The 12,136-nt window shown below is 62.8% G+C and overlaps 1 protein-coding gene across 1 annotated transcript in view; it reads left to right on the top strand.

Annotated features, from left to right (window-relative positions):
- Positions 1 to 12,136, top strand: part of TSNARE1 (t-SNARE domain containing 1) — a 143,296-nt gene that overhangs the window by 82,112 nt on the left and 49,048 nt on the right. Inside the window, exons 12-13 of the mRNA XM_012000967.1 lie at positions 1,651 to 1,723; positions 9,788 to 9,870. Coding sequence (XP_011856357.1) covers positions 1,651 to 1,723; positions 9,788 to 9,870 — 156 coding nt within the window. The remainder of the gene's footprint in view (positions 1 to 1,650; positions 1,724 to 9,787; positions 9,871 to 12,136) is intronic.

The raw sequence follows: 12,136 nt of genomic DNA, 5'->3' as shown, positions 1-12,136 counted from the left end.
CTTGGCTGGAATCCAGCCATGTGCCAGGCATTGTGTGAGGAGGGTTGGTTTTGTTCAGGTGTTAAGTGAGCAAACCTGGCTTGAGGTGACCAGGCTTGCCCAGGGCCATGCATCAGGCCAACTGAGGAGCCATCCTAGGTGCAGCGTGGCAGTCAGGGAAGGAGTGGGCATCTGGTCGGTGAGCAGGGATCTGAGTCCCAACTCTTCCCCTTTCTGAGAGGCCCTGGAGGCCATGGGACCACTTGAGCCCCCACTCCCTGCTCTGTTAGATGGATGCTAGGATGCCCCTGGGTGGGTGCCAGGTGTGAAGGGATGGTATGTGCCCTGCCTGAAGCACAGCCCCAGTGTGTGCTCTGAGAGTGGCGTGACCACATCCCTTAGGATCATCAGGGCCACTTTACTGGGCAAAAGGAGTTAGGGTGAAGGTAGACAGTATGGAAGATGGAAGAGGCCAGCACAGTATGCTGGGATGGAGGGATACCCCAGAGTCCTCCTGGCCCAAGTTTCTGTTCCTTACTCTGTTCACTAGTTTCGTGGAGCCACTCAGTCCTTGGATAGCAGTGGAGCAACCATCCACCTAGCAGCTCATTGACCTACTTACCCACCCACCCACCTGTCCATCGTCCGTCCACATATTGTGCATTCACTCTTCCATCCATTTGCCCACTCATCTATCCACCCATCATCCATCTATCCCTCATCCATCCATCATCTACCCACCCACCCGCCTATCCACCCATCTACCCACCCATGCACCCATCCACCCATCCATCCACCCATCCACCCATCCATCCACCTACCCACCCCTCAACCCCTTCATCTATCCATCCATCCACCCATCCATCCATCCATCCATCCATCCATCCATCCATCCATCCATCCATCCATCCATCCATACACACACACACACACCCACCCACCCATCTATCCAACCACCTATCCACCTACCTACCCATCCATCCACCCCCCCACCCATCCATCTACCCACCCATCTATTCATCCACCCACCCATCCACCATTCCATTTGTCCACCCTCCTATTCACCCATCTGTCTGTCATCCTTCCATCTACCTATCCACCCATTTGTCCACTTCTCTGAACCTGTTCGTCCATCTATGCCACTTCTTTAGGATTTGCTGAGCAGTGCCTGTGTGCTGGCCCATGCTCAGTGCTGCTACACAGAGAGGGAAAGGCAGACTTTCTGTCCAGGAGCCCTCAGGCAAGTGGGGATGGCGTACCTGCCCTAGACATTCTCTGCTGTCCTGCGGTCAGGCCTTTATGGTGCTGGGATGCCATCCTTCGCTAGACTGCACATCCTGGAGACAGGCCCTGAGACCCAGGGAAGCAGCTCACAGCCCCTGGGGCACCTGGAGAGCTTGGGGTTTGGCCTCAAGAGTCAGGAGATGGAGCACTCAGATCCCTGCCCTGTCTCTGGCTTTTGGGGTGACCCTGGGCTTGCCCCTGCCCTTTCTGGGCCCAGTCATGCCTTCTCTCACAGGAATTGGACAGACCAGCTGGTCCCCGGCTGTTCTCTGGTTCCTTGTTCTGCAGGTGCCGCCCGGGTCCGCCCCAGGCTCCATGGGAACTTTCAGGTGCCCTTGGTGTCTGCCCCACAGCCCTGCTCCTGACGTGGCTGTCTTGTTTCCACAGAGCAACTTGCTGGATGTGAATCAGATCATCAAGGACTTGGCCTCCATGGTGTCAGAGCAAGGAGAAGCTGTCGGTGGGTACTCGCCCCAGCCTCGGGCCACCTGCTGCCCCGAGGGCCTGCCTGCCAGCCCCCAGTCCTCACCCCTTCACCTAAGGGTGGGTGGAGCAGCCTCTAAGAGGAGCCAGGCCCAGGTTGGAGTCCAGGTCTGAGCTTCTGCTCCCTCCCCACCCGCCCTGTCTCCTCCAGCCCCTCAGGAAGGCTAAGAGCAGGGGGAGGCCCACACAGGGTGGCCCACCCACTCTGCTCATTGACAGACACTGGCCCTGCTCTACTCATTGACAGACACTGACCCCGCCTCTGCTCATTGGCAGACACTGGTCTCCACTCATTGACAGACACTCGCCTTCACCCTGCTCATCGACAGACACTGGCTCCATACTCTGCTTATTGACAGACACTGCACCCCCGCCGCCCGGCTCATTGACAGACACTGGTCCCTGCTCCCCTCCCTGACAGACAGTGGCCCCACCTCTGCTCATTGACACTGTCCCCGCCTCTGCTCGTTGACGGACACTAGCCCTGGCCTGTCTCTTATACACATCTAGATGTGTATAAGAGACAGCCCCTCTGCTCATTGACACTGTCCCCGCCTCTGCTCGTTGACGGACACTAGCCCTGGCTCTGCTCATTGACAGACGCTAGTCCCACCTTTGCTCGTTAACAGACATTGGCTCCGCCTCTGCTCGTTGACAGGCACTGGTCCCGCCTCTGCTTATTGACAGACAGTGGCCTCCCCTCTGCTCATTGACAGACACTGGTCCCGCCTCTGCTTATTGACAGACACTGGCCTCCTCTCTTCTCATTGACAGACACTGGCCCCATCTCTGCTCACTGACAGACACTGGCCCCCACCCCGCTCATTGACAGACACTGGCCCCCGCTTTGCTTATTGACAGACACTGGCCCCACCTCTTCTCATTGACAGACACTGACCCCACCTCTTCTCATTGACAGATACTGACCCCGCCTCTTCTCATTGACAGACACTGGTCCCTGCTCTGCTCAGTGACAGACACTGGTCCCTGCTTCGCTCATGCGTAGACATTAGCTCTCCCCTTGCTCATTGACAGACACTGGCCCCATAGTGATCATTGACAGACGCTGGCCCCTGCTCCGCTCGTTAACAGATACTGGCCTCCACGCCTTCGTCCTGGGCCTCTGCCCAGAGACTCCCCACAGTGAGGCTGTTCTGGGGTGGGTAGGGTTGTGAGATTGCAGAGATGTGGAGGCCAGAGCTGTGGTTCTGCTGTGGATGTGCCCGTGCTGGGAAGGGTGTGGGGAGAGCGGCGTGGGAACGTGCAGGCCCGGCCAGGGCATGGTGTCCTGAACTCCCTGCATCTACGAGAAGATGGGATGCACCACAAGCCAGGACACCTCCCGGCCAGAACCGTGGCAGGGCCTTCGAGGGGATGCTGACCTTGCCCCCCTCCCATAGGGACCCCATCCCTGCTGTGTTTTGGTGTCTTCCCCGCTCCCACTCGAGGGCTCTGACCCATTAATCCCGCCCTGTCCAGACCTGCTGCTGCCAGGAGCCCTGGCTCCCAGGCTGGCAGGGCAGGGGCCCCCGGCTCTGGCTGGGTATCTCTCTTCCTCAGTTGAGGAAGAGCCAGGCTACCCCTGGTGCCCACAGGCCGCCCCTGGTGCCCACAGGCCTTTGGTTAAAGCATTTGGCTGCCCACCAGGACTCTCGGGCTCCGCCCCACCCACCTACTCTCCCTCTGTGCCCTGGCCAAGCTGTGGCCTCACCTTGGGGCCTGTGCCGAGACCAGCCTCCCGGTCCCTCCTGCTCTGACAACTGGCACTGTGTCCGGAGACCCTCACGCAGCTGGCGTCCTCTTCCCGGGTGCTGTGCTGTGTCCCCAGGAAAAGAGGGACTGAGGCTCAAGCACCCTGCTGCTCCCTGGGATGGGGCTGGGCCAGGCTCGCCCCTCCATCCCCTCGGAGCCTGGGCTTCCAGCTGCTCCGTGGCCCCATATGGCGCCTGCTGGGCTGCCCTATCAGTCCCTTACTGCTTCCTCTCCCCAGGACCCTCCTGTCTCCCTGCCCTCCTGCCTTCTCCCCACTGTCAGCTTCCCGAGGTGGCTGTAGCCGCTTCTGCCCCTGGCCAGCTGTCGCAGGCTGGGATATGCTGAGCGTGTGGAGTGCTTTGTCCACTCCAGGTGCCCACCCAGTCCCAGTGACGGGTTCATTGAGGGGGCACTCATGCCAGCAGTTCAGGGAAGGGAGCAGTCGTGGGGAGAGGGACAAACCAGGGCTGACCCACCACACGTGGTCAGGGCCCCAGGGAGGCCAGAGGGCACCTGTCGGGTGGACAGGCGGGAGGCCTAGAGAGCGGCTGAGACACAAGGGGCCCAGTACAGTGGATGCAGGCTGCCTATGCTGGGTGCCGACTGTGCACAGATGCACAGATGACCTGTGACCCCGAACCTGGCTGCTCTCCCCAAGGTCTCTGCCCCCTGCTCAGCCTCTGGTGCCTTTCCAGGGTCCAGCAGCAGCAAAGCTATGTGCCGGCAGAGCTGCAGCCCCGAGCCGGCCACGGTGGCCCTGCTGCCAGGTGCCGGGCCGGGCTCCACGCCCCTGCGGCCAGGCCCCCACTCCCGCACCAAGACACGCAAGCCCAACTTCAGCCCCCAAGAGACGGAGGTGCTGGTGCAGAGGGTGAGGCGCCACTACCCGCTGCTGTTTGGGGCACTGCGGGGCACGCCTGCCCGAAAGCACCGCGTGTGGAGCCGCATCCTGCAGGCAGTGAATGCGCTGGGCTACTGCCGTCGCGACCTGGGTGACCTCAAGCACAAGTGGCGGGACCTGCGAGGCGCTGTGCGCAAGAAGCTGGCAGAGGGGGGCGCCGCCCCCGGCCTCATCCTCACGCCGGTGGAGCACATGGTGGCCGAGACGTTTTCTGCCCACGGTCCCCAGGGCGAGGGCCAAGCCATGGAGCCCCTGCCAAGTAAGTGGGCCCTCCCTACAGCCCGCCTCCCCGGGACCACCCTGCCCTGGGGCAAGCAGGGCCGGCAAGTGGGCTGTGAGCTCTCTGCACCAGCTCCCAAGAGGGAGACCCTCCGAGGGAGACCCGGAGGCCCATGGAGATGGCCCACCACCCTCCTGGCCTCTCTTCTTTTAGGTGGGGAAACCACGGGCTGGGGCCGGGGGGGTTCTGCCTGTCTCTGGAGTGGAAGGGCTGCGGCTCACGCCTGGGGTCCCAGCTCAGGGTCCTCCCGGCATTGCCAAGCATGTGCCGCCAAGGGGCTCAACCATAGGCGCCACCTCGAGCCACGCCCACCGGGTGTCCAGATGGGACGCTGGGGCCTAGTTCTACGTCACTGTTGAGTGGTGAGCACTACCATGGGGAGGGGTCACAAGGTGGCCGCTGGGACCAGTGCCTGGTGGGGACAGAGACGAGGGCAGAGCTCCCCGATGAGCAGCAGCAGCGGGTGCAGCCCTGGGTGCCCTGGTGCCCTCCAAGGCCCCCATCTTGGCCTCTGCCATTCCTGCCTGATGTCGTGTGGCCAGGAGGCCTGTTTGGCCCTGGGTCCCAGCCTGGCCTTCTTCTCCACAGGCAGCCCTCCCCTCCCGAATGCAGTCCAGCAGTGGGCACAGCTGTCCTTAGGCAGCCAGGTCTTCCAAAGCAGTGGGTCCCAGCAGGGAGAAGGCCCCACTTTCCCGTGCAGAGCAGCAGGGCCCGGCTGGCCCCAGGGTCTGAAGACAGGGGTGTCTGGGAAGAAGGGCTTCCCTCCACTCTCCCCCAGCCCCGGAGCCCCAGGGTATGGCTGCCATGAGAAGGCAAGGTCAGTCAGCAGGCAGGAGGATCGTTTGCCCGTATGCACCTCCAGCCGATTGGCCCTTGCCACAACCCCCAGGGAGCAGGAGGTGACCTGTCCATTCATTGGTCACTGTTGAGGAGTTTGGGCAGAGCCAGGGAGGAGCCTGGGCCCCAGCTTGACTCTCCCCCACCCTCTCCCCCATGCTGTGCCTCGCTCTGGCCTGCAGTGGCCTCCCCCTCCTGCAGGCCCTTACCTCTGGGCCCACGTGGAAGCCCCACGTGCGGTGCTATCCAGTGACTCTCAGCCTCTCAGGACACGCTGTGCCCCCTTCTGAGCCCACGGGCCCACTCCAGGGACCACCGGAAGCCAGGCATTTCTGTCTAGCTGGGCCTTGTCTGCAGCCCCCAGCTGCCCCTGGCTCTGAGGGTGACGCTGGCTCCGAGGGTGATGCTGGCTCTGTGCCTCCTCCTGCTGCCTCCGTGCCTCCTCCCGCCGCACCTCCTCTCCTCCTCAAGACACCGCGCCAGGAGTTCCTTCGCCGTCCTCCGCATATGGTGGCCCAGCCTTCAAAGCAGAGCCGCGCTGGACTCTCCCCTTCCTGGGAGCTGCTGGAAGGACTTGGGGGACGAAGCCCTGGAAGCAGGACCAGCTCCTTCTTGAGGGCCACAGAGTAGACAGAAGGACTCAGCCTCACTGGACAGGCAGGGGCTGGCCTCAAATGCCCCCACTGGCAGCCATGGTAGAACTTGGAGTTCTGGGGCATCTCAGCTGCTCCTACTCACAGCGGTGCCTGAGGTTGGGACACCCATGGGCAGAGTGGGCCGGGCTGGTTGGGAGATGCATGTAGACCCAGGGTGCCACCAACCCTGTGGCCGGCCTTGGACTAGGGGCCTGGGCTGTGGGCCTTGTGATGGGGCTTGGGGGATGGGCCTGGTCAGTGGGCCTCATGATGGGGTGGGGTTGGAGAAGGACCTGGGTCCTCCTCTCAGGCCTGTGCAGGCCAAGGGTGGCTGCATCCACCCCCAGGGAGGCCACATTGTGTCCTGCAGGGCAGGTTCTTGCAGCCCAGGATTCTATGGGCAGAGGCAGACCTGGTTTGGGGGTGCGTCACAGCAAGGGTGGACATGTGGTATGGGACTGAGAAGGAAGGGCCTAGCAGGGGTAGCACTGGTGTGGCCCGGGTGCTTAGTTCTTTTCTGCAAGTCCTCAGCCCTGGAGGCTGCAGGAACTCAGGTTTGCTCACCCTGTGGTTCCCTGCCCTAGACTGAGGCCCAGCCTCAACTTCTGTGACCCCTGATGGATCAGCCACTCCAGGTCCGCTGGACGCTGGGCTCACCTCCATCAGGGGAGTCTTTGGTGCCTGTGGGCTGCTCTGAGTGACCTGCCCTGCTGCTGACAACAACTGACATGTGTTGAATTCCTGAGCGAGAGAGTGCTTGGGACAGGGCTGGACTTCCCCTTGTGGGCGCCGAGGCAGGAAGAGGGAAGTGGCTGCCAAGCCTGATGGCAGGATAGGGGCATCCCAGCTGCAGGCCCAGGTGTCCTGAGCTGGCCATGCTTTCCGCTCTGCAGCAGCACTGCCTGGGGCTTGGGCAGGGCCAGGCCTGCAGGGCTGATCACGGCTGTGGGGCTGGGGGCAGCGATTTGACACAGTGCATGGGGGTCTTCCACAGGGGTCCCTGTGCCCTGAGGCCGCTGGGCAGGCAGTTTCCTTTGAGGTGTGTGTCCTGCTCTGCGAGCGTCTGGGAAGGGCGGCACCAAAGGCTGCTCTCTTTGGCCCCTGGAGGCCTGGTCTAGTGCTTGGGTATCCCTTGGACTTTTGGATCTCGGAGATCTGCAAGGGGCCCCCGTGGAGCACCCCCTGTGTTGGGAGGGGCAGGTGCCCAGGGCCTGTGGCTCTGCAGGGCTGACCCCACAGACCGGGAGTCTCCCAAGACCTGGCAAAGCCACCAGGCCCAGGGCTGATGGCCGATGAAGTATTGGAGTGTTGCTCAGTACCACAGGGCCCACGCACCGAACCTGTCCTCACCCCACAAGCAACACAGGGCTGCACAGCGCCAGGAGCACAGGAGCAGCCTCCCTCCCCTTGTGCATCTCTGCACACCACCCTGGGGCGGGACATGGCGTGCCCACCTGGCAGCCTGGGCGCTAAGGGAGATGTTTGCTGGCTGCGGAGCTGGGCAGTGGTTGTGTGATGTGTCTTGAATGTGGGCAGTGCCACGCTGGCTAAGAATGCTCCTTGGACCGCCCTGGGTCTGTGGCCCGCACATGCAGCCCTGGAGCAGGTCACATACTACGATCAGAGTCCCCAGGGCCAGGGCTTGGTGTAGAGCAGGATTGGGCACCGGCTGAGTCCAAGGGTGGGGTCCAGGGCTTGGCTGAGGCTGCCTGTGGTCACGGGGCAGAGAAAGTGTCCAGCCAGGGCACGTGGCCTGTCCAGCACCAGCTGTGTTAGCCCAGACCACCATGGCCTTCCTGTCTCTGCTGGCAAATGCTCTCCAGTGTCCACATTCACCTGTCAGCGACAGAAGCGAGGCCAGGCTGTTGCCCCTGCAGGTGTAAAGTGGATCCTTTGCATGTGAACAGGGCATTGCCCGGGCCCAGGCTAGCGCCTCCTCCCTGGCAGGCTGGTCCCTCCTGGGTGGCAGTTGTAGGGGGATCTGTCCCACCTCTGGCCCCATCTTCCTTCCCTCTCCTCCTCCATTGGCCGAGAGGGTCGTGACCCTAATGTGGCAGGACATAGAGAGCCGATTTCATTTGGGGGCTGTTTGCATGTGAGCAAAGGGGTGCTCTGCTCCAGGAGTGGCTGAGGGCATCACCCATACCCGCCCTCTCCGGGCTTTGGCTCCTGTGCAGGAGCCTGGCTCTCCCCTCCCTGGCTGGGGCAGGAGCCCCCCGATGCGGCGCTCAGGGCATGTCTGTGAGTGCCTGCGGCTCCACTAGGGCCCTGGGCTGGGGGCCAGGCTGGGGTGGAGCTGGTGACCAAGGGATCAAGGATCCCTGTGAGGCCTGGGTGGGGGCTTCTGAAGGCAGAGTTCGTGGCTTCTACCTCCTGCCCGGGGGGCTTGCAGAGATGGAGCCACAGTTCCGTGATGAAAGTAGGGACGGTGGACAGTGGCCTTGTCTTTCTGAGGACCCTCCTCCCTCAGAACCAGTCCTGCCAGGCCGGAGGCGATGCTGTGCCTGGCAGCAGTCCCTGTGGTTGTAACGGCTCCTCTATCCCAGGCCTTAAGACTTCTAAGGCTCAGTCAGCTCAGGCCCGTGCCCAGGTGGGCATTGCAGGTGCACAGTTTCTTTAGGTGTCCTGCCTCCCAGGCTCTTCTCCAGTTGCCTCATTGGAGGCAGGCCTTGCAGGGAACCTCCCCCCGGGAAGAAGGCTTGCCCGTGCTTGTGTTTGCATCTGGCTCTGTTGCAGACCCGGGCTGCACCCGCAGTCCTGGTGCCCAGGTGGCACGTGTCCTTCCCTTGGGTGGAAGAGAATGCTGAGCACCAGGGGCTGCCCAGGTTGAGCACCTGTGTTCAGGCCCTGCTCCTGCGGGGGGCGATGCCTTCGCCGCTCACTGCCGCGAGCCCACAGCCAGCCCTGCATTCCTTGTGGGGCAAGGACGGCTTAGGTGCGTGTAGCACCTGGTACTGCCATTTTGCTGCTGGCGGGGTGGTGTGGAATCTTCCGGATCCCTGGGGCTGCCCCGGTCCTGGTCTTGTGTCTCCTGTGGGCCCTGCTAATGTGGTTGCCCTGGGTGGCACTGCTGCAGCCCTAGCTCGGCTTTGCGCCGGCTCCTGTGAGCCCCGCACGGTGGCACAACTTTCTGATCAGCTCCCTGAGCTGAGTCAAGGGCCAGTGTGTGTGGCCAACCAGAGCCCTGTGCTTGCAGACCCAGTCTCCATCAGCCCAGTCACAGCTCCACAGACATTAAGGCAGGGGCTCTGCCCCTTCAGAGAGGGCCGTGGCCACAGTGGAGGGGCCTGCCCAGTCAGGGTCATGACAGAGCAGGACTTGACCCCAGCCCTGACCTCCCCTTGCCACTCCCACCCTTTCCGGGGTGGGCTCTTCCTGCCCCACCCGGTGTGGGCACTGAGGAGTCCCCTTCCCTGGGCCACCTCCAGGTTTCCGTTCGAATGTCATTGCTACTCACTGCCCACAGCACGCAGCGCCCTCAGGGCATGTCTGGCAGCCCAGCACCCATCCCTGCAGCGTCCGCTCCCCTGGAGGCCCTGGGCTCAGGCTCCCCTGGGCTCGCCTTTGTGGGGTGCCCTCAGGGCAGGGGCGGCTGGGCCTCCATCTGTAATTGCCTTCTGTTGTCTTGATTTGCAGATAGTATTGAAGCCAGCCTTGAGGCTGCGTCCTCGCATGCGGAGGCAGCCCGCCAGCTCCTGGCTGGAGCCAGCCGGCACCAAGTAAGTCCGTGTGAGGGCCACAGTGCCCGGCCGGCCCGGCCTCCGTCCCCTGTCCTCCAACCCTCCCTCTGTCTGTCTGGAGGGGCCCAGGCCCTGCCCTGTGCCTGGGAGAGGCCTGCCCACAGGCCTCCTATGAACCAGTCCACTACCTGTGCCCTGGGGGCTCTGGGAGTGGCGGGGTTGCGGCAGCAGTGGTCTGCGTGGTGCCCACAGCAGTCGGCACCGTCTCTTCTCTTGTGTGCACCACGCCGCCCTCTCCCATGAATCCCGGGTGCAGCCGGGGGGAGGGCCTTTGGGGCCTTCCCGCTCCACCTCCCGTGCTGATGCTGGCATGCGGCTCAGTGTCCATCCTGGGGCCGGGGACTGTGGAGGGGACTTTGTGGTTGGGGCATGTCAGTGGCTCAGAGAGAACAAGAAAGCTCAGGCCTTTATTTTCTTGAAGTGGGACTTGGAGCTGCCTTGAGGACCAGCCACTCACTGGGCCTTGTTGCTGACTTGTGGTCACCACAGGAGGACCTGAGAGATCAGGCTGGCTGGCGACTGTGGCCCAGCTGAGATGGAGGCCCAGCCACTGTCTTCCCCTCACCGTCTCTGTCCCCATTGTGGGCTGGTGCTCCCCACTGGCCCTGACAGGCAGAGATGACCAGAACCTGTTCCTCAAGGAGTCCCAGGGGCCAGGCAGGCTGGACACTAAGTCCAGCAAGGTGAGGGTGGCATGGGCCACCGTGGGAGCGCAGAAGGCCCTGGGCCAGCTGGGGCCAGGAGAGCACATACTCTTGACGGCGAAGCAGGGGCAGTACTGGCAGACGGGATGGTGGAGTGTGTGAGGCCAGGGTCCGGGAGAGTCTGACGAGCCCAGGACATCACAGGCAGGTGTGATGAGAGAGGAGCCACATCCCCAGGACGCTGGGATATCACGGCTGTGCCCGCAGAGGGTCCTCAGTTGCCTCGGGGTGCAAGAGGGAAAGAGGTCCTGACTGGAACCACGCAAGGGCCTGACTGGGTGGAGAATGAGGGGAAAGGCTAGGGCCGCCTTGAGCTTCCCTAACGGGGCCCAGTCCGGGCACCGCCGCCAGGGGAGTGTGTGGTAACGGCGAGGCTGGGCCTACTTCGGGCCTCCCTGTTTCTGTCGGGGGCCATCAGACTCAGGTCAGGGTCACTAAGGGTTGGCCCCTGGTGACAGCTGGTGAACGCCAGGCCGGGAGACAAGACCTGGAGAAGCTGTGCCAAGGTCATCTGCAGGATGGTGTCAGAGGCAGGGCTGGGGCTGGGTCTCCTGGCACCAGCTCTGGGCTGTTTGACCTTGGCCCTTGGCCCGCCACCTCTAGCCGTTGAGGGCAGCTAGGCCCAGGGGCCTCCAGGAGGCAGAAGGTGGAGGCTCTGCTGATGGGCTAGGCGGACTCGCCAGAAACTCAGGGCCACACCACGCAGAGGGCCTCGTTTCAAGAGGAAAGCAGCCAGCCAGCAAGATGACCCCTCCTGAGCACCCTGGGACCACCTGGTCAGAAGCAGCGCTGATGCCTGGGACGGCAGGAGGACGATGGGACAGTGAGGAAGAGGAGGAGGAGAAGGAGGAGGAGGAAAGGAGGGCGGTGGCAACTGGACCAGCCACCTGTGCCGTGGACGCCCTGCTGCATTCCCAGTGAGCCTGTGGGCTTGGTCCTGGCAGAGCAGGCACCCTCCACACTGCAGAGGAGGTGGGCAGGGCTCAGGCCCAGGAGGCGGCCATGAAGTCACCCCTGTGTAGACTGTCCTGCTCCTGCCCCCAGGGGGACTCACCAGGGAGTGTCAGGGAGGGACGAGGTGTCTGTGAAGTCGCCTCTGCATAGAGTGTCCTGCTCCCACCTGCAAGGGGCCCTCCCCACGGTTTGTCAGGGAGGGACGTTTGTTCACCCATTCTCCACACCCAGGGAACTGGGAGGGCCAGAGATCCCGAACCGAGAGACTGTGAAGCCAGGCCTTTAATTTGCAGACTGCGGATTTGAGGCCTGCAGAAGAGGCGGTGTTTTCTAGGGTCGCACAGCTACTGAGACCAAGCCGAGCTGGCCTTGGAGCCCACGTCTGCTGTGTCTCACGTTCAGGCCTCTCCATGTTGCCCTAGGGAAGCTTGACCCTCTTGTCTTCCTGGGGACATTCACTTCGGTGGATGGGTACCTGATGGACAAGGGCATGGCCAGACGGATGATTGGAAGAATGGATGCGTGTGTGGATGGATGGAAGGAGGAAGGTGTAGATGGGCGGGTGGATGGAAGGAGGAAGGTGTAGA

Source organism: Mandrillus leucophaeus, unplaced genomic scaffold, assembly GCF_000951045.1.
Source record: "Mandrillus leucophaeus isolate KB7577 unplaced genomic scaffold, Mleu.le_1.0 Scaffold644, whole genome shotgun sequence".
NCBI classification, from domain to species: domain Eukaryota; kingdom Metazoa; phylum Chordata; class Mammalia; order Primates; family Cercopithecidae; genus Mandrillus; species Mandrillus leucophaeus.
The sequence above is the reverse complement of the archived record's forward strand: the minus strand, read 5'-3'. Positions and strand labels throughout refer to the sequence as shown.